Source organism: Pygocentrus nattereri, chromosome 16 (genome assembly GCF_015220715.1).
Source record: "Pygocentrus nattereri isolate fPygNat1 chromosome 16, fPygNat1.pri, whole genome shotgun sequence".
Taxonomy (NCBI): Eukaryota; Metazoa; Chordata; class Actinopteri; order Characiformes; family Serrasalmidae; genus Pygocentrus; species Pygocentrus nattereri.
Window position 1 is genome coordinate 33539079 of NC_051226.1, and position 27522 is coordinate 33566600.

Here is a 27522-nt window from a genome sequence, read left to right on the forward strand (position 1 = left end):
TTTTATGAAATGTGAGGTCTATGGAAGTAAGCCGAAGTGATGAGAAGCCGTCAAAGACATTTCTGCAACCAGTCAAGCAGGACCGGAGGATCAGTGCAAGTTTGGAACAATGTCTGGAGTTGATTAAAGGCTAATAAGTACAAATATCTTAACATCATGCAGTACCCTGTGGAAAATGACTGACTAAGAAGAAATTAATTCTACAGAAAGATAACGAACACACTGCTGAGAAGATCATGACGTACTGATCAAACAAAGAAACTGAGAACACCTGTCCACTCCAGTCCGGACCTGGATTTCCTTGAATGCATTTGGGATTACTTGGATTGCGAGAGGCAGAAAATGAAGCCAACTTTTAAAACTTAAATTAAAATTTGATGGTAAAAAAAAAAAAGGTACAATTTTCGAGTCAACTGCCAACAAAGAATTTAGAAGGCCTTTTCTTTCATCTAATCACAAATGTAAGCTCCTGGAGTGATAAAACGTACTAGTACTTTGAAACAGGATCTATGGTCAGATGAGTTTGGCAACGGACACTCAACGTGGGCTTGGCATGTAAAGAAGGAAGGCTATACAGAAAAGCACCTAATTCCCACTCTTATGTGGGGTCATTCTGTGGCTATTCTTTCTCCAAAGGCTCTGGATACCTTATTAGGATACAAGGTACCATGGACTTGTTGACATATGGGGCCAAAAGCTTCCTGCTGGACAATGATTCAAATTTAATTTCCAAACTCACACGAAAATTGTTCAATTACTGAAAAACCAAACTTTTTACATTGCCACTCCAGATCTGATCCTGTGGGGGAAACCTGTGGGGGGAGCTGAAGTAAGAGTACAACAAAGAGGATCTAGCATCCTGGAGGATCTGGGGAAATTCTCTACATTGGAGTGGTCTCAGACTGCTTGCTCTGTATTCACCAAGGGTGATAATAATTATGGCACTGGCTGTATAACATACACAAATGCATACTGTCCCAAAGTATCCAGACAGAGTTAATTCAGCTACATAGAAAAGCAATTCTAAGAGAATGGGAGATGCTGTAGAAGCTGGTCACCATGTCGAGCGTGAGTTAGAGGAGTATAAAGATCCCAAGTATTGGGCTGTGGAGCAGTGGAACTATGTTCTCTGGCGTGATAGAGCTCCATTCAATACCTCGGAGACGAGTTGGAGTGATCCAGAGCTGACCATCCAACATCAGTGCCTGACCTAACTAATGCTCAATCAAATCCTCACAGCAATGTTCCAACATCTAGAGTAAAGCCTTCCCAGAAGAGTAGAGGCTGTTACGGCAGCACAAGCTCACTATTAACACCCTTCACTGCAGAGGAAATGCTGGAGGTGCATTTGCTTGTCAGTTTGTCCACAAAGTTTTGAACACAGATAGATATACATATTATTGATATAGGGAATCAGAGACACATGGTCAGGTAATGAAGCTATTATACTCTCTGCTCTGTTATCTCTGGGACTGTGCTTCACGTACCTGAACACTGGAAGCTTCTCAACAAAGACGTTGACCTGTAGACGCTTTGCTGCCCTCAAAACAAGTCCAGTGAGCTTTGAAAAGAAAAGACAAAAAACCCAACATTAATAATACTGATACAACATCATTGTCAACATCTTATCAGGCTAAAGATCTCAACAGCTATCATTAATCAATTAAAGCAACTTGACACTCGGACATAACAGAGTATTGTACTACATTTATATTTATCTTTGTGTATAACGGTCTAATGTGCCAATTCCTTCCTAAGCTTTGTTACGCTCTCACTGTTTACATTACAGATTGTGACTGGACAGATGTTTGCTGCTTATTTTGCTTAGCAACCACTATTATTTGGGACCTGAGACATGACCAAACGGCTAAAGCAAACAAAAGCCAGGCCAATATTATCAACAGTAAACCAAGCACAACAATGTTACCCGTCACAGTTGTAAACCACAAATGAATGATTTATTTTCCATCATGGGATGAATATGATTTTTGTTATCATATTTGTGTAAAGTACATGCTGTTTAAAACTGAATGTTTGAGACTTCCCCCTCAGAATTTCGGCAGAATTCAATGGTTCACTGTAAAGAAACTTGTAAACATAGGTTTGGTGAGAGGTAGCAGGGGTTGTGTTAGCTTATCTTCATCATAAAATAAACAGGTAACTACACACACCCACGCTGTATTCCATCACCTTTACTTTTAACAACACTCTGTAGGCATTTTGGAACTGAGGAGACACTGCTGTAGTTTTTAAAGTGAAAAGTTTTTCCATTCTTGTTTCATACATGATTTCAGCTGTTCATCAGTTCAGGGTCTCCTTTATGAAATGAAAAATACCACAATGTTATCAGTGGTGTCAGGTCTGGACTGCAGGCAGGTCAGTTTAACACCCAGACCATGCTGCTGTGAATTCATGCAGAATGTGGTTTGACATTGTCTTGCTGAAATAATCATGGCCTTCCTCAAAAAAGTCATCTGGATGGCAAAACATGTATATATCATTCAGCATTAATGGCGTCTTCACAGATATGCACATCACTCATGCCACGCACATTAATGCCCCTCTACACTATAACAAAATTCATCGAACCACAGGACACTTTTCCACTTCCTCAAAATCTATTTTAAATGAGCTTGGGCCCAGAGAAGGTGGCAGCATTTCTGGATCCTGTTTATATATGGTGTCTTCTTTGTGTTTTACAGTTTTAACTCGCATTTGGGGATGCAGTGATTAACTGTTAGATGATGAAAAGCAAAAGTTCTTTGCTATTTTACGTTGAGAAATGTTACTCTTGAATTGTTGCAATATGTGCCTGTACAGTCTTTCACTGAGTGGTGAACCCCTCTTCATCTTTACTTCTGAAAGACTCAGCCTGTCTGAGATCTCAGTCATGTTACTGACCTGTTGCCAACCAACCACCAAGTGTGTTTTTCGGAATTTCACAACTTTGCCAGTCTTGTTGCCCCCGTCCAAATTTTTTTGGAACGTGTTGTTGGCATCACATTCAAAATGGGCATTTGGTATGTTGACTTTGTACTATTTTTAATTAAATTTAGGGTTTAAATTTATATGTCATTGCATTTTGGTGTTATTCACATTTTGCACAGTGTCCAAACTTTTTTGAGATGTAACATGCGCGCACACACACACTAATCATACTGCAAATCTGACCAATTTTAGATCATAACCATAACCACAATAACATTGCCAGGCCAATGAAACAAAAGCGGGATGACAGGACAGCCCTGCTGTAATTCATGATAGTAACACTTGAATGGCTCCCATGGTTAAATAGTTTATTCATCCTGCTTTGCTCAGCTCACCAAAGCTATTGCTGCATCACTACATGATGACTTAAGTGTAAAAATGACATCAGACTCTGGCCACGTTGCATAGCAGTAAACACTGCAGAAGACTGAAGCACCCTTAACCCTAACTCGCAGCTCACTGAAACAACTGTGTTGGAAGTGTAGACTGTACATTTTCAATCTTTGTGTTTGCAAGAAGGAGATATATTCTTATAATCTGAATTTGATAAGAAGTTACTGCTGTGTGTAGTCCTGCTTTACAGAAAGGAAAAAACATGCTTTATATTTATGCCATAATTTGGCATGAGAACAATTAAGAAACAAAAGTCAGATTTTTAATCTCAGATGTTTCATTTCATTCTGTTGTGTTCAACAGCTTTGCTGTTGCTCACAAAAAAAGATTGTAGATGCAGCCAGCCATTAACGCTTTGATACAGTTAGGTAACTGCCGAGCAACACCTTAGCAATCACCTGAGATAAAGTAGCGGTCACCTAACCACCTGGGATAGCACAGCAATGGTAAAGCAACACCTTAGCAGCTGCTTGAGATACCATAACAATGGCCTACCAACATCTAAGCAACAACCTGGGATAGCATAGCAATGGCCTAGCAACACTTTAGCAACCTTTGGGATAGCATAGAATAGCAACAGCCTAGCAACACCTTAGCAATCACCAAGGATAGCATAGCAACAGCCTTGCAACACCTGGCCAACCACCTTGGATACCACAGCCACAGCCTAGCAACACCTTAGTAACCTCTAAGGATAGTACAGCAACACCTTAGGAATCACTAAGGATAGCATATGGTGTAGCGTCATCAGGTGCTGTCCTATGCGGACCTGGACCTATAAATTAATTTTGACAGGGTGGTCCTATTTTAATCAGCACAACTTTTCTAGCCTTTATGGTACCGGTTTAACAGCAATCAGATCTGTGCATTACGATGAGCTCTGAGCCTCGAGTGAGTGAGGTGCACACAGAGGAGGGACGAGGTGAGAAACAGCAGTCAGAGAGGAAAGTGAGTCCGATTATATTGCATGCCGTTCCCTAAAAAGAGAAAAGGTGACAATGTTGTTGAAATTTGATTGGATTGAACTGTATTTGATTTGACATTCAGTTGTTGACTGTATAAGATATTCCTTGATATTGTTGATATTCCTACTCGGCTACTTCGGTAAACAGTATATGGCACTATACAAGTTAGTGTCATAACACAACGATGTTCCAGGCCTTTGCTTGAGGAAATTTGTCCAGGAAACTGAATTTTAATTAAATAGCCCTGGTCTAAACCAGTTAAATGTTTTCTCCCATAAATGCAGTATTGGTAAAATAGATAGTAAAATCTCAAAATAACGGAATGCCAATGTATAAACAGATGTTATACATGGCTCCATGCCGAAGCTGGAATGAGTGTGTAAAAGAAAAGGATGGAGAGAGAGAGAGAGAGAGAGAGAGAGAGAGAGAGAGAGAGAGAGAGGGCAGTGGACTTTTGAGTCACTCTGCCACGCCACGTTCAGTATGCATCATGCCTGCACCATGTGCCAAGTGAATGGTGGATAATAAGGGGGAAAAAAAGTAATCTGGCAGGCTCGTGAAAACACCCACATTCTCCACCCCTCGCTATGGCTTACTTATTAAAGTGGCGGATGGCTTAATCTTATCTCTGGTGCTCCATCTAAACCAGCACAAACAGGCTAATAAAACACATCCACCACATTTATGTGCATCCTCAATACAAAATAAATTACATTCAAAGCTTCAGCGACAGCAAAGCTGGAACGATCCTCACGCTAATGTCACTTTGCAGGGTGAAATCTGCATGCATGTGCTGGTTTTCCTGTAATACATCATTCTCACCATGCATGAGCACAGAGCTCTGATCAAAACAGGATGTGGTTGAAGGCCATGTCACAGACGTGCAGATTCCAGCTACATGTAAAAGTACATATAAAGGCAACAGAGCTCTTGCGAGCAGAGTTTTAATGAAAAACAAAGAAAAAAAAACAAAGAAAAAAAAAACACCCAAAATAGACCCCATCTGAGGCAAATGAGGGATGCAGTTATGCTAATTGGTGGGATATACACTTTCATTGCTGTTAGCTACATTAACCTCAACATATACATACCGCCCAAACTACTACTAGTCTGTAAAAATACTTCCTAATTCTACCTAACCGCTACCGTTACAACAAACTTGCATCACTATAAGGACCTTTTGAAGGAATTTAAATACACATTTGCTCATTTTTGGGAGCCTATATAGAACAAATAGAATCATTTCAAAATAATAACAGGCCTAATGATAAAACAGCCCCACAAAAATGAATAAATATATATTTATGCCAATTTTTTTTTTTAAATGAAGCCCTAAACATTAACACACTGAGAGAAATTAAGCTTCTATCTGCTGATCTAAGGTGGTCAACTCCCTGCATTGTTGGTTTGGCCCTTTGATTGCTGACCATATGGTCAGCAATATAACCCTCCAGGGTGGCAACCATCAAGGAGTGTTGATGTTCGCCATCCTTGCAGGGAGTCGGCACCTCTGTCCTTTTGATAGGGTAATCACCATCCCCGTGTTTAACCCCCTCTTCCTATCACCCTCATCCCCCTCGCATTCCCTTGCTTAACCCCCCTCTTCTTATCACCCTCATCCCCCTTGCTTAACCCCCCTAAAACTCCTTTTCCACACCTTTATCCTCCTCCCACAACTTCCAGTGTTTATAAGGTTCTCCTAATATATCCCTAGTCAGACTGGCTGTGATAGACTGACTGCGATCCACTAAGCTGTGCCCACATTTCATGTGTGTCAATAAAATCAAGTCTACGCTGAAGGTCTCCTGACTTCTGATTCCTGAAAGCTGAATTTCTAACAACTTGGTGCCGTGACCCGGGTGGCATACTGAAACCTGCTTGGTGAGTAAACGCCATTTCGAACCAAAGAGAAATTCTGGTTTTATAACACGGAGAAGTCAGTAAAGTTTTACCGGTTGTCACTGATAAAGAAACCTAGTGTTTTTTGTGGCTGTTATACCCTTTGTTTCAAGGGAAGTTTTACCGGTTGTCACTGATAAAGAAACCTAGTGTTTTTTGTGGCTGTTATACCCTTTGTTTCAAGGGAAGTTTATTTGTCACTGATAAAGAAACCTAGTGTTTTTTGTGGCTGTTATACCCTTTGTTTCAAGGGAAGTTTTACCGGTTGTCACTGATAAAGAAACCTAGTGTTTTTTGTGGCTGTTATACCCTTTGTTTCAAGGGAAGTTTTACCTGTTGTCACTGATAAAGAAACCTAGTGTTTTTTGTGGCTGTTATACCCTTTGTTTCAAGGGAAGTTTTACCTGTTGTCACTGATAAAGAAACCTAGTGTTTTTTGTGGCTGTTATACCCTTTGTTTCAAGGGAAGTTTTACCTGTTGTCACTGATAAAGAAACCTAGTGTTTTTTGTGGCTGTTATACCCTTTGTTTCAAGGGAAGTATACTTGTTTGTTTGTTTGTTTGTTTGTTTGTTTAGTTGATTGTCTCGTCACTAGTCACCTCACCATGATTTCCAAAGGCCAAAATGCTCAGAAAAATGTTAAAGATTCCTGGAAACCTCTTAACTATAAAAAGAGCACACTAGTTAGGGGTGGGACTGAAATGCCGCAGTGGACTGACTCTGAATTTGAAATGGTAATGGAGAACATAGTCAAAAAACATGTTAATAAGAAAAAAAGGTCAGAGTACTTTTCTTCCAAAGGTTTTCCTACTGATAGATTGTGGTCTCCTACAGAATGCAAAACAGCTTTGGGCTATGGGATTAAGCATGATTCTGTGAAGGAATGTCTTTTTGTGCTGGAACAATACTGGGGGTATAAACTTAGGCATATGGAGGATAAGTTAGCAGAGGCTGAGGGGAAGATCCTAGAGTTGACTACTGAAAGTAAAAAGCACAAAACAGCTTCACTGAATGCCCAAAGAACATGCAAAAAGCTTCAACAATCACTGACTGAGGTTGAACAGTTACATGCTAACTGCAAACCTAAGTGCCACGGTCAACCAGGTCAGCCATGCTACACAGAGGATGAAAATCCTCCAATGTTGCATGGGCTGTACCCGGACATGGGCGCATTCTGCTCACTCTCTGATGAAGATTCTGAATCTACTCAGAGTAAAGTATTTCAAATGAGACCTGTAACAATCAGATCTGCTGAGGTCCTCAATAGGGGTGGTGAAGTCAAGGAAACAAGGGTACAGATTGGCCACATTCCTTTGGATGCCGCCACATTGGATAGACTGTCCAAGGAATTTAAACATCCAAGGGTAATGGGCCTTGACTTCATTGACCTTATTGAGAAAAAGAAAAACCGTTATTCATTGCATCCTAATGACGCTGTGGCAATAGCAAGCCAAGTTCTTAACATGACTGATAGCAGGAAGCTTGCCAGTAAAGTGTTAGATGGTTTGGGTGATAATGGCCAAGACATTAATAAAGGGTGGGAAGCTTTCAAAGAGTGGATTAGCCACAAATGTCGTAAGACCACTGATTGGGGGCAGATAAGTAACTGTAAACAGAGAAAAGGAGAATCAGCTGCAGAATATTGTGACCGGTTTGAAAGAGTTTTTCTTCGTCATTGTGGCATTGATACTTACAACAACGATAGTATTGATTGCACCACTGAGGGTCCACACTTTGGACAACTGGTTGACTCACTGCAACCAGACCTTAGACAGGCTCTAGTGACAGCTGTTCCAAACTGGCATAAGGTTAAATGGGGTGAGCTTAAAAGTGAACTGGACAGATTGGATCTTGATCTGGAGCCAAGCCATGTTTCAGCATCTGTACATGTCCTAACAGACAAAGGCTTCAACTCAAGTGCCAATCACAGGGTCACTAACCAGAAAAAGGAGTGCCATTATTGTCATAGAACTGGTCATTTTGCAAGGGATTGTCATAAGAAACAGGCAGACAATTCTAGAAGGTATCCAAAGATGAGGGAAAACACTGCTGGAAGATCCTCTGAGGGATTTCCGCAGAATGATACAATAGGGAAGTCTTTCCAGGGTCTTTCACATGACCAACTCTCTATGTTAATTAAGGCAGTGCAGGGATATACAGAGGTGTCAACGTCTCCGTCTGCCCCGGCTTTAAACTAATTTGCCCAGCCACTTCTGCCCATCTGTGTGCCATCAGTAGAGTTTTAGAGAATCGCCTTTTTGCTGATGTACAAATTAGGGGACAGGATTTTTCATTTCTTGTAGACACAGGGGCTCAGGTTACTACACTTTCTGATATTGTTTGTGCATCTTTAGGAGTATCATTAACAGACAGACACATCACTGCTGAGGGACTGGGTAATGCCGGAATATCCTTAACTTTATCTACACCCATAGATGTTAATCTAGGACCTAAAACCATTTCATGACAATTTTGGGTGGGAAAGGTTGAGAATATTCTTAGGATGGATTTTCTGAGAAAATTGAACTGTTCTTTGTCTATTAATGCTGATTCGTGTGTTTGGAACATTGCCTCTTTGAAACAATCTGATTTGGCTAATCACCCTATTTGGTCAGATGATAAGGATGACTGTGGCCTTTTAGAAATGGAACCATTTGTTCTCACTGGTCGTCAACCTCCTTGTACTAAACAGTATCCTATCAACAAAGAGGCCTTACAGGGTATTAGACCAATCATAGATCAGCTTGAGAAAAGAGGTATCTTGGTCAAAACACACAGTGTATCCAACAGTCCTGTATGGCCAGTTCGCAAAGCTAATGGAACTTGGCAGCTAACAGTAGATTATAGGGTAGCTAATCAGCATATTGACAAGCTAACTCCATTGGTGGCTGACCCATCCACCATCTTTGATGGTATCCCTACAACACACAGTGTTTTTTCTGTGGTTGATATGGCTAATGGTTTTTGGTCTGTTCCATTAGCATCACAAAGCCAGCCTTGGCTTGCTTTCACTGTGGGGGATGTGCAATACCAATGGACACGGCTGCCTCAGGGTTTTCATAACAGTCCAACTATTTACCATCAAGCACTCAGAAAACACCTCTCCCAGGCTGAGCACATTTTGCAGTCCTCTGTTGTTATTCAGTATGTTGATTATGTCTTGTTGAGTAGTGAGACTGAGGAAACGCATGACAAAGACTTGAAGGCGCTTCTTGAATTTTTGGTTAGCAAGGGACACAAGGCCAGTCGTGACAAAGCTCAGTTGTGTTGTCCTGGTGTACAATATTTGGGGCAATGGGTTACCCAGGGTTCTAGAGGAATTTTGCCTGCTAGAAGCTCAGCAATTAATGCACTGTCGTTGCCAACCACAGTACACAAGTTGCGAGCTTTCTTAGGCCTCTGCAACTACTGCAGACCTTGGATAGATTCTTATGCTGCAATTTCACAACCACTATACGATCTGCTTAAAGGTAAACCTGGACAACATGACCCTCTTGTACACACAGATAACACAACCACTGCTTTTGCAAAGTTGAAATCAGCCTTGATTTCTGCACCAGCTCTTGGCCTTTGTGATTCAAACAAGCCTTTCACTGTCTTTGTGCATGAAGATTGTGGTTTTATGACGTCCTGTCTGACTCAGGAACATGGTGGTATGCAGCGTCCAGTAGCTTATCATTCAGCTAAATTAGACACGGTGGCTCATGGTATGGGTCCATGTTTAAGAGCAGTACAGGCTACATATCTGGCACTGTTAGCATTTGCGCCACGGACGCTAGAGCAAATAGTCACAGTCAAATGTCCTCATTCTGTGTCAGCCTTACTTAACAATGGCCGCGTGTTGTCAGTGACAGCTTCTAGATGGGGCAACTGGCTTGCTGTTTTGACAGCTCCAAATGTGGTGATTCAGAATGCACCAATGAACAACCCTTCCTCCTTTATGATGTCCTCATTGACTGATGCTTATGAGGAAAGGGGTGATCATGATTGCATTGAATTATCCAGTTCTCATCCTGTTGTTAAAGATGTCCCTCTTGATAATCCAGATTTGATTCTTTTTACTGATGGTTCCTCAACTTACACTGATGGTCAGCGTAGATCTGGATGGGCGGTGACTGACAGTCTTCAAACTTTGGCCAGTGGTAGTCTTCCTCCTTCCTACTCAGCCCAGCAGGCTGAGTTGGTGGCCCTAACTGAAGCATGTAAACTTGCATCAGGTAAATGTGCCACAATTTTTACTGATTCAAGATATACCTTCGGTGTTGTGCATGACTTTGCACATCTGTGGAGTCATAGAGGTTTTTTCACAGCTGCTGGCACTCCAGTTAAAAATGCTGACTTAGTACATGGTCTTTTGGAAGCTGTCAAGTTACCCGCAGATCTAGCCGTCGTGAAAGTCAAAGCGCACACAGGTGGTAATTCTTTTGAAGCACAAGGCAATAGAATTGCAGATGAAGCGGCTAAAAGGGCATGTTTTTTACCACCAGCTAGTATTGCATCCCTCACTAATACAGAGTGAAATACTAATGACATTTCTTCTATTCACAAGCTACAGTCCGATTCCCCAAACTGGGAACTCTGGACATGGCTGGACGGTGTCTGGACCAAAGGGGGAAAATTAGTTGCACCTGAGTCACTACTCCCTTACTTAGCTACACAGATACATTCTTTAGGTCACATTGGAGTGGAAAAGATGGTAAATCAGTTTTCACATTCCTGGTGGAATCCTAAGTTCAGGGAACAGGCTAAAGCAGTTGTTCAAAATTGTGTTGCTTGTAACCAAGTCAATGTTGTTCCTCAGATGCGCAGCCCGGCTACTAAGACAGTAGCGCCTCCAGGTCCATTTCGCCATTTACAGGTAGATTACATCACACTGCCTAAATGCGAGGGAAAACAAGATGTTTTGGTCATAGTGGATAAATTTTCTCGCTGGATTGAATGTTATCCAACTTCCAAGGGCACTGCTGCACACACTGCTAAAATGTTAGTGCAGGATTTTATTCCTAGGTGGGGTCTTCCTGAGCAAATTGAGTCAGATCAAGGCACTCACTTCACTGGACAGGTAGTGCAGGCTGTCTGTAAACTCCTGAAGGTGAACTGGAAACTTCACTGTCCATACAGACCACAAGCTTCAGGACAGGTAGAGCGTGTAAACCGTGTCATCAAGGAACGACTGACTAAACTCCACAGTCAGGGTGTCAAATGGACTGCAGCCTTGCCAGCGGTACTTTGCAGTATAAGGGCAACTAGCAACAAAACAGTTGGGCTTAGTCCTTATGAAGTTGTGACAGGTAGACCAATGCTGGTTCCAGGGGTGATTGATCTCCGCAGAGCAGATGTGCATTTACTGTCAGATGCACTTCTTAATTATTGCCAAACACTATCACAAGCAGTACAGGCAGCTCAGAGTCAGGTCAATAGCGCTTGGAGCAAACCAGCTGAAGGTGGCCATACAATAATTCCAGGTCAATGGGTCATGGTGAGGAAACATGACAGACAATCTCTAGAACCCAGATGGGATGGCCCATATCAGGTTCTTTTGATTACTAACTCAGCAGTGAAATGTGAAGGAAAGAAAACATGGATTCATGTTTCTCATTGTAAGGTTGTGCCTGCTCCTCAAAAATGAGTTTAAGGGCCAGTAAAAGAGGACGTGGGTGATGTACAGAGCCTCAAGGAAGAACTATGATTTCTATTATCATGGGGGTTACCCTTGAGGTGAAGACTCCACAACACTGTGTATCACCATAACAGCCTTTTCTGAGGGACAGATACTGGGGAGCTGCATGACAATCACTGAATGAAAATCTTCAGATTTTGCTGATGAACAGTTCACTGCGTATGTTCCTTTTGTGTATTCTATAGAACCACACAGCGGAGACGGTGTCCCCATCCACTCAGAACACTGCATGGACTTCTAGATGCCTTGTTGACTCTTCAAGAAACGTGCATCTCAAGAAAATCTGCGCAGCTGATTGGAGACAAGGACGAGACCTTGAGGACGACCTACCAAGCAACAGACGCTGTCAAGTTCACCAGGACAACATGAATACATCACAAATCCAAACACTGTGCATGATCATAACCATGATCTATGGTTCAAATGCATGGGATTGCACACGCATGCCCACAGAAGACCTGACGTTCCATCATGCAGAAGCAAATCATCCAAGCTCCCTGACCTGCATCCATCATAGACCAGCTCTACCTGAAGACACCATATGTTTTTGGCACTTCTGCACTAATAAAGACTTGTAGTCATAACATAATTTTGTGATTCTCCATTAATTAGCTACATTAACCTCAACATATACATACCGCCCAAACTACTACTAGTCTGTAAAAATACTTCCTAATTCTACCTAACCGCTACCGTTACAACAAACTTGCATCACTATAAGGACCTTTTGAAGGAATTTAAATACACATTTGCTCATTTTTGGGAGCCTATATAGAACAAATAGAATCATTTCAAAATAATAACAGGCCTAATGATAAAACAGCCCCACAAAAATGAATAAATATATATTTATGCCAATTTTTTTTTTTTAAATGAAGCCCTAAACATTAACACACTGAGAGAAATTAAGCTTCTATCTGCTAATCTAAGGTGGTCAACTCCCTGCATTGTTGGTTTGGCCCTTTGATTGCTGACCATATGGTCAGCAATATAACCCTCCAGGGTGGCAACCATCAAGGAGTGTTGATGTTCGCCATCCTTGCAGGGAGTCGGCACCTCTGTCCTTTTGATAGGGTAATCACCATCCCCGTGTTTAACCCCCTCTTCCTATCACCCTCATCCCCCTCGCATTCCCTTGCTTAACCCCCCTCTTCTTATCACCCTCATCCCCCTTGCTTACCCCCCCTAAAACTCCTTTTCCACACCTTTATCCTCCTCCCACAACTTCCAGTGTTTATAAGGTTCTCCTAATATATCCCTAGTCAGACTGGCTGTGATAGACTGACTGCGATCCACTAAGCTGTGCCCACATTTCATGTGTGTCAATAAAATCAAGTCTACGCTGAAGGTCTCCTGACTTCTGATTCCTGAAAGCTGAATTTCTAACAACACACATATTAAATTCCTTAAAAATCTCCTTATAGTGCTGCAGGTTTGGGCTTTTAACCAATGTAGCTAAAAAAAAAAACAATGGAAGTGTATAACCCACCAATTAGCCTTTTGCTAATTGCGAGTCCTTGAAATGTTTTAATTACATAAGTTGAATAATTTCAGCATTAACACGCTGGAAGCTTATATTCAATTCCTTATTGTACTTTATTGTTTTAAATATGTAAAGCAAGCAGCTTTTGAATGCTCGCCTTCACGCACAATCACAGTCTGAAGTTTCCCCACAAGTGAGCGCTATTAGCGTGGAATGGGAGGAACCCACACCAGAAGGATCTCACAAATGCATGTGTTTGCAGTCCTTAATAAGGGGTGAAACAGATTATTGCAAACAAAACACTCATTTACTCTGTGTTATTATACTTAACATGTGACTTATATTAAAAGCTAAAAATATCAGCGAAAGTAGGTTTAAGCTGCAGCAGACGTGTGTTTTCAAACAGGGACGATATAATAAATAATGTCAGTGTTTTCTTGTGAATTATTTTTAGATGCATCACCCAAGCCTAAATTACATATGGGTCATTCTACAGAAATGCCCACTTTCTTTCTCTCCATAGGAGTCACTGACCGTCATTGGTGTTACACAAGAAAGGTAACACCAGAGACATTTTTAACGAAACATGCATTTGATAAAATAACTGCTACAGAGCTTCAAACCACATGCTGTCACTCATGGAACAACCACTAAAATAGGGAATGTTGTTCCATTTGTATCCTATTTTTTTCAGTTATCTGAGAATAAAGTAGGTCACACCAGTGACTTCAACCTAAAGCCCCATCTGAAATCATGAGTTAAAGGAGAAAATTTCCGATAGCTGAAAAGACACAGTGGACTCAGCACGTGCTTTTCTTCATAGATCCTCAGAAAATGGGTAAAAGGAAGATGAGTGATGTCATTGGTGTGACATTGTTTTTTGCTATGCAAGTAACACCAGTGATGACTCCTGGAGACCACAACTTTCATTATATACTTTCTAATATTTATTTGCCATTTATTTTCTTTACGTCATTTAATATATGCATTCCATAGTCATGTAGAGATTATTGTAGTTAAAATTGCAGAAAAACATGTTTTTTTCTTCAAAATATGGCCTCAACTTTCACACACGCCTGTGATGACGAGCTCTTCTGTGGTGCCTGGAATTCTAGATAACAGATTTAAAAACCAATAACGCTAAACCGAACAAGTGTAATATAGCTGTAAATGCTAGGGACATGAAAAAAAACATTTCTGTAGAATGACCCATATCTACAAGGCTATTGATGCTGAAAAATAATGGGCATTTATTAGCACGGTGCTAACTGCATCCATTAATCATCAAACACTCCCCTCAAACCATGTAGAGTTGTTATATTATCTTATATAGGCTTATGTGGTTTCTGATATTGGATGACAGACTTTTAGCTATAAAAGTGAACAAACGCATATTAGCGTCGGTAGCGTAACTAAAAGCAATGGCAGATGCACCATTTTTATGGACTTTGATTAAATGTATTTGGACAGGTAGGGAAACTGCGCTAATTAGATTCTAAGGGCTTTAAAATACAACCTAAGCCAGTAACCCTGTATGATCTCTGAAGTGCCATCGCAGCGTCGCCTTTGTTGACAACGTTTCTCACATCCGAGCTGATAAGGCAAGAGGGCAGAAGCAACTATCCGAGCTATGATGATGTGTGATGACGTGGGCACGGAGGGCAATAGTGACAGTGAGGAAGCGTCTTTATTCAATTAAAAATTAAGCTGAATTTCAACACAGCCTCAAGTGACCAAAAAAAAAAAAAAAAAAAAAAACCCCAAACAAAAAATGCAAAAAAAAAAAATGACACGTGGATGTTTCGGCGATGCAGGAACGAGGAAGCTCAAACTGCAGTTGAAGCGCCAAATCTGAGTCATCACACTGCCTAGTAAGCCAGCCTGACATCTCCGTTTATCAGCGAATCACTAAGAACAAAAGTAACAGTAGCCACGTCTCGACGCTGTCTTCACACTACAAAAAAGAGCATCTTGTTAAGCGCAATGACCTCAAATCTAGTTAAAATATCCCATATTTCCCATTCTCAGATGGTTGTGCACAGATTTTAAGATGATCTATCTTATTTCTAGACATTATTTACTAGTTTTAGGTGATTTTAGGTGATCAGGTAAAATGATCTAATTATACTAGCAGATAATGTTGCTGGTTTCAAGCCCATTTCTTAAAAAAAGGACAATAAACTTAATCTACCAATATAGTGAGATCATTTTACTTATTAAAATGACTTAAAACAGGTCTAGAAATAAGTTAAATATTCTTAAATTAAGCTTACAACGATCTTCTTGTTTAGATTTAAGATCATTTTACTTGACAAGATAACATTTTTGCAGTGGACTGTCAATAAGCAAGTGACACTAATTGATTTATAAGGAAAGGGGAAGAGACAGAGATCAAAGGCCTGGCCAGAACAGTTAACAGCTCCCGTAATAAAGTGGGTAAACATGAACATAGAACCCGTAACTCTATAAACTGTTTTTTACAAGAAGCTGCGTATGGAATATAACATCCTGTTAAAACAATTAGGCAGATTTATTACTTCACTGGATGCGCCATCTATAAGCATTTGGACAGAGACGTTAACTCTTTTGGCTTTGCTTACTAACAATTAGAAAGCCATTTCGAAGAGCTTCAAGTGATTGATATTTTAGGTTACTCATATTTGCAGGTTAAATGTTGTACTGTTTGTATCCATCAGCTACAAGAGCTTCCTGCACGGCAAGGTTACTTAGGTTCCATTAGCAACCACCTGGAATCCTATAGCAACCACCTAGTACATCCTAGCCACCACTTGGAACACAATAGCAACTACATAGCAACATCCTAGTGACCCTCGGAGATCCCACAGAAATCACCTAGCTACAACTCAGCAACCACATGAGATATCCTAGGAACCACAGTGCAACAACCTAGCACCACCCTAGCAACCACCTGAGATCACTTAGTAACATCCTAGCACTGACCAGAGACACCATAGCAACTTACCAACAATCTAGCAACACTGTAGAAAACATCTGAAATCCTACAGTAACCACCTAGTACATCCTAGCAACCACTTGGAACGCCATAGCAACACCCTAGCAACCTTCAGAGATCCCATAGCAATCACCTAGTTACAACCTAGCAACCACTTGAGACATCATAGGAACCACCGAGCAACAACCTAGCAACCACCTTGGATATTGTACCAAGCACCTAACACCACCCTAGCAACCACCTGGGATACCACAGCAATCACTTGCAACACAATAGCAACTACATAGCAACATCCTAGTGACCCTCGGAGATCCCACAGAAATCACCTAGCTACAACTCAGCAACCACATGAGATATCCTAGGAACCACAGAGCAAACAACCTAGCACCACCCTAGCAACCACCTGAGATCACTTAGTAACATCCTAGCACTGAACAGAGACACCATGGCAACTTACCAACAATCTAGCAACCACCAGAGATACCCTAGCAACCATATAGCAACACCCTAGTGCACTAAGCACAAAGTGGTGGCACTTTAAATATTTATGTTTTTATAACTTAACAAGTATTAGAAGTTTTACACACAGGTGATTAAGGTATTAAAAAGATTAATGACACTTATGTTGCCACCATAATTAATTAATTAAAGTTTATTATTCCAGCTGAGGAAGCAAACTTCCTACAACAGTGCTTGGTAAGCAGTCTTTGCAAGTTACAATTTTTATACAGTGCATATTATACAGCACCTTTTTTTATACAGCGCATTTATAAAGGCACATGCTTATTTATATATTTACCAGAAAATGACACACAAACTACCCAAACTCACCTCAGCTGCCTTTGGAACTTCTCTAGAACAAACAAACTGGACGTCTCACATGTGGAATAAGGTTTTACGGACTGACGAGTTTTAAGTCCAATTCTTAGACGGCGAAATGCAGAGAAGTCAACCAACTTCTAGACTGAACTTTGAAGGCATGTCTGCATTTTTCCTTCAAAGAAACAAAGGCAGTCTCCTGAAAAGAACAAAAGCTGTAATAAAGGCAAAGAGTGCTGGAAAACTGGGTCCCATACTGCGTCTTTAATAACTGTGTAGTTACACATGAACAACATATGCAATAACACTAGTCATAATTTAGCCATTGGGACAGATGGATTACAGAAGTACACATCTAGTTACACAAGCATATCAATAGTTTTAATATCATATTCTCATAGTTACGCAAGGGTTACATAAATGTAGTTAAATTGTAATAACTCTAACAGCAGTTTTTTTTAGGATGTAATAACCTACTTTAAGACATTACTTCTACTGTATCTGCCAGCTTTCCTAACATTTAACTAGCATTTATGAAACTGTAACCAGTTTCAGCTTTAAAACTTTCTGTGATTTGACAGTAGAGCAGACGTCCCATTATATTAAGATTAAGTTACATTACATTAAATGTAACTATTATGACATGAATTAAATGTGTTGCATTAAACCCAAAGCAATGTCTATATTACTATTGCATTACTACACGATAACTACATTTACGGCACTTGGCTGACGCTCTTATCCAGAGCGAATTACATAGGTAGGCCAAGGCGGTGTTAGGAGTCTTGCCCAAGGACTCTTATTGGTATAATGTAGGGTGTTTGCCCAGGTGGGGATTGAACCCCAGTCTACAGTGTAGAAGGCAGAGGCGTTAACCACTACACTATCCCAACAACTACATAATAACTACACAATAACTACACAGGAACCGCTCATTTCCAGTTGTTTTACAGTGTAACTACAGTTCCACTGTAGAAATTATGCTGTAATTACATGAGGCAAAACTGAAGTTGATACACGTGTAATAACACCGGCTGTATTTAAGTAATCCTTCTGTAACACTGACTAAATAAGCCGTAATTACAATGCATATTACAGTTATTACAGTAATAACTACACAGTTATTAGAGATATGTAATATAAAGTGGGAGCTAAAACAGATTGCATTTAGATGTTTGTGTCATTTTCTGCCAGATACCTAAGGAAGTGGGTGGGGTGCGTGTGTGTGTCTGTGTGAGAGTGGGGGGGTGCTCTGACTTTTGCACAGTACTGAAGGTATACTATACCATACCATCACTGCTGAATCATATTAGATGTCATTACAGGATGCCTCAAAAGGACTGTGGGCAGAACTTTACCTCTGAACATTTCACACACTGAAAACAAGACTGAAGGGGAAAATCCTCCAGAACAAGCAAGGGCTGAAATGACCTCACAAGAGATCTCGCCACATCGCCTCATGTGTGGTGACGTCTGTGGTTCGCAGATATCAGGCAGCTATCAATTATGAACAAGAGGCAGTCAGGTCATTTATGCTTGGTTACTTTCGGTCGGCTGGAATGAGATAATCAGAAGCATCTGCATCCATTTAGAGTGAAACATACCACGTTTTATATATAGATGCTGATGCTGCCTTAACGCTGGCGTTCCGCACTTCCTTCCCACAGCCATAACAATGAAAATGAGAAAACAGTCTGTACGTTTTCCCACAAAGAGATCCGAATTTGAACCTTTAGCGTTGCACTGAATGTCAATGGTGCAGATGAATAACAGTACAATGTCGCCCTCTTGCGGCAGGATGCAGTAACTGCACACACAAAGAGGACCAAGGCCTAACAGACATCTATATATAAACACACCGATCAGGGATGACCTTCTGACCGCCTCCTTGTTTCTGCGCTCATTGTCCATCTTATCAGCTCCACTTACTGTATTTTGTAGTTCTACAGTTACAGACTGTAGTCCACCTGTTTCTCTGATACTTTGATACCCTGTTCTTCAGGGCTCAGGACCCCCATGGACCCTCACAGAGCAGGTGCTATTTGGGTGGCGGGTCATTCTCAGCACTGCAGTAACACTGATGTGCTGGTGGTGTGTTAGTGTGTGTTGTGCTGGTACGAGTGGATCAGAGACAGCAGTTCTGCTGCACAGTTTGCGTTGGTCATCCTCTAGCCCTTCATCAGTGGTCACAGGATGCTGTTGGCTGGTTATTTTTGGTTGGTGGTCTGTTCTCAGTCCAGAAGCGACACTGAGGGCGTTTGAAAACTCCAGCAGCACCGCTGTGTCTGATCCATTCAGACCAGCGCAACAAACACTAACACACCACCATCACGTCAGTGTTACTGCAGTGCGGAGAATGATCCACCACTCAAATAGTACCTGCTCTGTGAGGGTCCATGGGGGTCCTGATCACTGATGAACAGGGTAACAGAGTATCAGAGAAACAGATGGACTACAGTCTGTAACTGCAGAACTACAAAATACAGTAAGTGGAGCTGATAAGATGGACAATGAGCGCAGAAACAAGGAGGTGGTCATAATGTTATGCCTGACCGGTGTGTATTTGCCAGCACAAAAGTCAAGTATACACACGTTCACCCTCCAAGCTGGCCATTTGGATCTGCCTGACGTCCAAAGAATCCTTCTTTCGCTTTGCACTGGAACTATGAGGCGAACATATCTGGCACTTTTCGTGAAAACAGTCCATTTTAGGCCGGGAAACTCTTCATTTGGCAATTTTGGATAAAGTGTAAGTGCTTAACCTGTCAGGCTGTTAAATCACTATACGAGCATTTTTTTTCTGAAATGTACAACATTTTTACAGTGATGTATAAATGGCATTTAAAAACCTGCATTAACTGAAGAACTGAGAATTTCTCAAATAATAAAAAAAGGATCTGTAATTTATCTTAAAATGATTAAAATTAGCTTTTAATGATCACCAAAATAAACCTAAAGCCTGACCTTAAATATGGTCAATGAAATCTATTGATTAAAATCTTCCAGTAAGACCAGAAATACATTGTTATTTGGTTTATTTCCGAGAAATCTAATGTTAAAAGCATTTTTTTCTTTATTTTTTTTATTTAAATGTAACCAAAAAAAACAGTGTCCCAAATTTTATGCGCATCCCACTTTTTATGATGGGACCATCACCCTTTTTCTGCAAAATGACCACCAGACCAGCATGGATTTCCTTCTTATTCCTCTATGAAAACTTGACTCCATATTTCTAAAGCCTAACTGAGACCACAGAAAGCCACGGCAGATCACATGGTGCTTAAATGTACCTAGAAAGGCAGCCTGTCTTTTAGAGTCAGATGCTAATGCTAAGTTACTTCAGCTAATGTTACTAGCCTAGCCTTTTCCAGCTCGTATCTCTGCCTCGTAAACAGCCAGTCTGTGAAGACGTAGTAAGCTGATGCGAAGAAAGTGATGCTGACTGCTTTATTTCATTCAGTTTGTATGAGTAGAGGGTAAAAACGAAGCGGAACCTGACGATCAGTTCTCTCCGCTGGCGTTCTGTAGCAGCGCCCTGCTATGTGACGCTAGGTGAGGCGGCATATCCAGTGTGGTGGCTCTGAACCTCACAGCTCCAGTGTAAAACTACAGACTTCAGACACCAAACATGTCTTGGCTAAATGGCGACATCAAGTACATTGTTTGCTGAGCTATTCCATTAACTTGACGAGAACCTGCAGAACCTTCTCCACCTGATATCTAGAGGGATCCACACCTGAGCAGTATAAAGTGCCCTAAACCAGAGATGTTATAAACGACCAGTATCTGGTTGAAATATGACAAGAAACACTCATAACGCTGAACATGACGGCCGTTTACTGCTGAAGTCCGACCCTTCAGTAAAAACCACCAATCAGCTTGCTAGTTAGGCTGCCGGAGAAGAATCGACAACATTGTGCCGCTAACGCAGGTTTCGTCAACCTAAAAGTTCTACAAATTGTGTCTGTAAATGTGTCTCAATATGAGCTGATGTGCTAGTTTAGGCTAAAAAATATAATATAAAGCAAAACATAGACTTACTTTGCTCTGCTTTAAGCTTGAGCTCAGCTACAGCTGCTTTTCTCGCATCTCTGGCAGGAAACTTTCCCACAAAATTAGCAGTTTCTTGTAAAATGAGGTTGAACTCAGCTTGTCAGGCATCTTGTTCTAATTTTCCCATTCCTTAAATGGTGCCTGGGGCACCAGAATGTAATTGCTGCACCATTTAAGGTGGAACTGGAAAGATCAAACAAGAAGCAACTTCAGCTTTGTGACTTTTTAGTGCTCAACAGTTTCTCCTTGCAGATTAAACGTATCAGGAAACCAGCTGAATGCTCAGAAATAGGAACAAGTCCATTCATCTCAAAATGATCTACATTGGTCTTAAATCTTTGTCTTTATTAGCTACAAGCTAGGCTGGACTGTTGTCTGCGTCACTATGGTGACCAGCAGTCTGTGCGCCAGCTTTTAGAGTTGAATGTCAATAAATCAGCAAAGAAAAAATTGATTTTATTTTTACCTAAAAGTCTAATTCTGCTGTGGAGTCACAAGAGGGCAGCAAAAGAGCCGCATGTTGCCAACCCCCCACCCCCTCGTTGCGAAGGTCTGTGCAAGTGCAGAATAGAATAGAATTAACAACCATTTGTCACTGTGTTTTGCACACTGCGGAATTACACCTCTGCATTTAACCCATCCGTGCAGTGAAACACCCACATGCATGCACACTAGTGAACACACACACTAGGGGGCAGTGAGCACACTTGCCCGGAGCAGTCCTATCCATGGCACCCGGGAAGCACCTGGGGTTAGGTGCCTTGATCAAGGGCACTTCAGTCGTGCACTGTCAGCCAAGGGGATCGAACCGGCAACCTTTCGGTCACAAGGCTGGTTCCCTAACCTCCAGCCCTGTAGCCAGAACAAGCCAAAAATGCTACAAACTATTTATGTGGTTTTCATCTAGAATTTATCAATGATTTCAAATATGTTTTTGAAACTTTGATTTGACCTTCAGTTTCGAGTATTTTCCTCTCTGCCCTTGTAAGAGAGAGGTCTTTTATGACTGGAAATAACTGCCGGGAGGCGTTGCAAAACCCAGTTCTAGTTATTGGATGCAACATCTACTCCAGCATTTACAACCACAATTAAACCTGTGGCTACAGACAAGCGGCTCTGCGTGGAAATGCTGTACATGTTTATTACAGGTCAACTGGAGTACGGCTGCACACTTCAGACACAAAACCACATAGTGATTGTGATATGTGCCACAACATAATCCTTTCTCTCACAACAAAACCCCCAAATCTCCAAAATTACACAAGAAGGAAAAACCATTCTTAAATCGTAGTGCAACTAAAATGTCATGTGATTTAATTCCATGTAATTTTGGACCACTTCTATTGGTCTATTCCCCATAAAATAGACACGCACTGTAAAGGACAGATGGTGCTTTCAAAAGGCCCAGTAAGGTAGCCTCACTGGATTTACATATTTCAGACGAGAATGAGGGGGGTGTGTACCGGGTTTATGTCGATAGCCGTCTGGTGATCCTCCTTCTTGGGCCGCATCCCAAACACATCCTGGACATAATTCTCATCAGCCTGGTAGAAATGTGGAGATGACATGATGATGGGAGCACCTAGGAAAGAAAAAAAAGTAGATACTACATCATTCATAGGAGGTACTTAACAACAACAACAACAACAACAACGTTTTAGACTTAAATAAGTATTATTATATAGACCCTTTCCAAACCCTTTATGGGAGATTAAATAAATTATTTTGGTTATTAAATAATTAATAGAAGACACTGAATAATTTATAGCAGTTACTGAATAATCCATGGAAGATACTGAGTAATTCATATTGGTTACTGAATAATTAATATTGGTTACTGAATAATCCATAGCAGTTACTGAATAATCCATAGCAGTTACTGAATAATCCACAGCAGTTACTGAATAATCCATAGGAGTTACTGAATAATCCATAGCAGTTACTGAATAATCCATAGCAGTTACTGAATAATCTATAGCAGTTACTGAATAATCTATAGCAGTTACTGAATAATCCATAGGAGTTACTGAATAATCCATAGGAGTTACTGAATAATCCATAGCAGTTACTGAATAATCCATAGCAGTTACTGAATAATCCATAGGAGTTACTGAATAATCCATAGCAGTTACTGAATAATCCATAGCAGTTACTGAATAATCCATAGGAGTTACTGAATAATCCATAGCAGTTACTGAATAATCCATAGCAGTTACTGAATAATCCATAGCAGTTACTGAATAATCCATAGAAAACACTGAAATTTTTTTTTTTCGTTTAATGAATAATTCATATTGGTTACTGAATAATCCATAGCAGTTACTGGATAATCTGTAGAAGACACTGAACAACATATAGCAGTTACTGAATAATTTATAGCAGTTACTGAATAATTCATATTGGTTACTGAATAATTAAGATACTCAGTAGATACTCAAAATTATTTGTTCTCATCACCCTGATGAAATTTGAATCCTATAAAGAGCAGCCCCACAACACACACACACACACACACACACACACACACACACACACACACACACACACACACACACACACACACACACACCTTCCTTGCAGACGCTGACGTTCAGCAGGCCGGAGCCGAGGCAGTTCCCACCCACGCAGAAACCAGCGTTATCAGGATTCACTGTCATGTTTGCGAACACTTCGCTGGGAGGTACGAAGCGGTACGCAGGGATGCCCGACACTCTGACCTCAGAGTCAAACGTGGCATACAGGGACCTGACAAAACACACACATGCAAACAGTAACTTTAGAGTAAGATCACAACACACTATATACACTACCGCTCTAAAGTTTGGATTCACCGTTTTCAATAATAAAAACCTAATATAAATATATTTGGTTGCAGTTAATTTAATAAATTCATCCTACAATGCTAATGCTGTTCAATTTCACAGGCTTCAAACAATCAGTACAGCATTTGGAAGTTTTCTACAGCTTCTCCTCACTTCTGGCAAAAATCCCACCACTTCACATACTCTGCTCATTGTAATTATATAAAAAGGCGGAGCTGCAGAATTTATGCTACCACTGGAGTAGCGGAAAAGTTTGGGGAAGAGCCTTTCCTGTTCCAGCATGACTAAGCCCCTGAGCACAAAGCAGCTCCACAAAGACAGAGTGACCAGTTTTGTGTGGAGGAACTCCAAAATCCTGCGGAAAGCTTCCCAGAAGAGTGGAGGCTGCTACAGCCGCAAAGGAGGACGATTCCACATGAATGCTCATGGGTTTGGGACAGGATGTCCGACAAGCTCATACAGCTGTGATGGTCAGACGTCTACATACTTTCAAATGTTCAGTGTATCTACATGGGTCCACTAATTCAAATGGAAAAGACTTAATGTTAATTAGCTAAATGCACCCAGATTATGACGCCTGGACAAAAGAAAATCTTCAATCTAAAAAAAATACCTTGTTAATTTCAATGTTTGTCCAAAAACAAAGACATGCTGTACAGACACTGAAAATGAGTCATTCATAATCGCAAAAACCATAAAAAATCTGGCTCTGGCAAAGAAAACTGCTTTTGTGTGCAGACACAATGACCTACTTATCAGGCCGAAATACTTTCTTCTTCCACTTCATTCTCTTTATAAAGCTTACAGAGAAGTTAAAGTGTTGTTCACAAAATGTGACATAACTTTTTCGGGCAATGAGCTTGAGAGAAATATCTCTAATTCCAAAAAGGGTTTTGGCCTGCACTGACCTACATAAAGTCCAGCCTAGTGCTGCTTCAGCCTGGCTGGCAATGCTGAGTGAACAATGGGAGAAAATGTCGGTGAGGAAATCTCAGGCGTTTTTAGATTCGAGCCTGACAAACTACTTAAAATGGTCAAGGGTTCAAATCAAACAGGCTCCTGGTCACTTACTCACATTCCAGTAGCAACGTCCACCTGGGAATTCTGACAGATGCTTCTACAGATTCACCTATTGCAAAATGAGTGATTTTGATTGTGTTGTATTGTTTTATGATAATATGGTAATATAAATGTAGCATCATTTTAAAATCTAGCCAGATTAAAGTACAGCCTCTACATGGTGGAGGTAGTTTCGACATGAGAGAACTTCATATTCTCCCACATAAAAATGAAAAACAAAATGTTTTTAATTTGATTTGGAATATTCCAATATTCAAAAACACATAAGCACTTTATTTAAAGCCATTTACTTTAGAAATAAGTGTGTTTTGCTTGCAAAAATGCTATGTAATTAGAATAAATGCAACTAAGTGTAAATATGTAACCAGTATTGTCATATTTAAAAAAAGGAGTTGATATCCTGTAAGCTAGTTTTAAAAAAAAAAACAAGATTTGGTTCCAGATTTATTACATTTCATCATCTGCACACTTGATTTAACATGATGAAGTACTGATTATTCAAACTAGGTACTGGATAATGACTACAATTCAAGGACTAACCCAAGGAGAAATTTGGAAATGGTTAGAACACAGTGACATAATGTCACCACTGATTATATTAATGTTATTTGTGTTTATTCTAAAATAAGCTTACTGCCATTAAGCTTACTATCCAGATAAACAGCTTTTTCAACAATATAAATCATATCTGAGCTTGTATGTATCAGTGTTATAGTGACTCTTTCAGTAAAGAGTTCTGACTTAGAGCTGCCGCCACTGTTTTCCATTCCTAACAACTAACCGGAATATTGCTAATAATAATAGGCTAAATCTCATATTCACAGACTGTTACATATCTAGAACTTACAGAACGCCTAGAGTGTCACACAACTGCGGTAAATCAAAATGTGACTGGTTGATCTTGCATGTCCTAATTATTTTAGTAAGTAATCTAACGTTATTTTTATTTTTTATTTCTAAGACGCTCTCTGGTCATTTGCCAGAATACATCACTTCATTGATGAATACAAATAACAGTAATTATCAGACTCGGTCTAGTAATTGGATCAGCTGCCAGGTACCAAGAGTTTTTACTGAACTGGGAAAATCTGCTTTTAGTCACAGCACCAGCTGGAATTCACTACAGGACACACTAAAACTCGGCTCACTGGCGTCACCCAGTCATTTTAACTTTTAATATCAAACCACCTACAGACAGCCTGCACCTGTTTTACTTAATCATATTTATTCGTAACTTTTATTTTTGTGTTAGTTCTCCTTAGTTCTTTATCTCTTTATTTATTTATTTATTTATTTATTTCCTCTCATTTTATTTTTAAGTTTTTTTTATCATTACTTTTTTTTAATTTGTGATACTGTACTATTACCTTACTAATTTCTTATCTACTTTTGATCTTAATTTCTTACCATTTAAATCTCAAGTTCTATTTTTATCTACTTTTATCTTCATTGTTATTTTAAATTTTCTTTTAATTTAAAATGATTAAATGTAGTTTTTATTTTCTTTGTCATGTCAATCCCTGTTTTTGGGCCGAGTGTTCGATTGCTTTTATAAAACAGTTAAATAAAGTAATAAATGAATAAACTGGGCCATGAACGCGGTGTTTAATATGTTTTAACGTTTAGTTCCTTCCGCCAATTATAGCTCCTTAACAAGCAGCTTGTTGCTACGTTGGAATAACGAGCTCCGCCCACTCGCCGCACAGCCGGCAGTTCGGTCGTCGCCACTGTTTTTAATTGGGTCAGTTTTATGGCTCAGTCTGATTTGGACAGACTCTGAAGATGAAACTACACATTTGGCGAATGGTGTTGGGTTCATTTCTGGCTGATTCCAGGTTGTTTAGCTGTTCTTCTGTCACAGCTGCCGACTGAAACGCTGCTCAGGGGTGACGACAGTTTGGGAGTTTAGCGTAGTGTCATCTTCAGAGTCTGACCGAATCAGTTCTTGGTCCAATGTGATCTTAAGTGTCCGTTTTCTGTTCGTGGTAAAGTAATAAGTAAAAGCGTTCAAATGGCTTGAGCGTCTCCTACAGCTGTCAAAGTTGTTCCTTAGCAACGGCATCTCGGCGGAGTGATACAGATGTTATGGTGAAATACCAGCACAGTTTGAATGCCTCTCAACCAATCAGCTTGGGCGGCTGGAACTAATTGTATATGAAGCTTAGACGACAGCCATACGAACTGTTGGGTTCTAGGAGTTATACAGGCTGCTACTTCACCTTTAATACAGTTATAACAGCACGGTTAGAACGGCTCTCAACCAATCAGCTTGAGTGGCCAGAATGAACTGTTGTATAATATTGAAATAAGCGTATTTCCAGTAGACCTTTGAATATACGAGGCACAATTAAATAAAAATGCACTA

The 27522-nt window shown here is 40.4% G+C and overlaps 1 protein-coding gene across 1 annotated transcript in view; it reads right to left on the bottom strand.

Moving 5' to 3' along the window:
• The window catches only part of scarb2c (scavenger receptor class B, member 2c), a 57141-nt gene that overhangs the window by 19014 nt on the left and 10605 nt on the right, over window positions 1-27522 (bottom strand). The window contains exons 7-9 of the mRNA XM_017686930.2: window positions 23825-24000; window positions 22719-22837; window positions 1488-1561 (exon numbers count right to left, since the gene is read on the bottom strand). Coding sequence (XP_017542419.1) covers window positions 1488-1561; window positions 22719-22837; window positions 23825-24000 — 369 coding nt within the window. The remainder of the gene's footprint in view (window positions 1-1487; window positions 1562-22718; window positions 22838-23824; window positions 24001-27522) is intronic.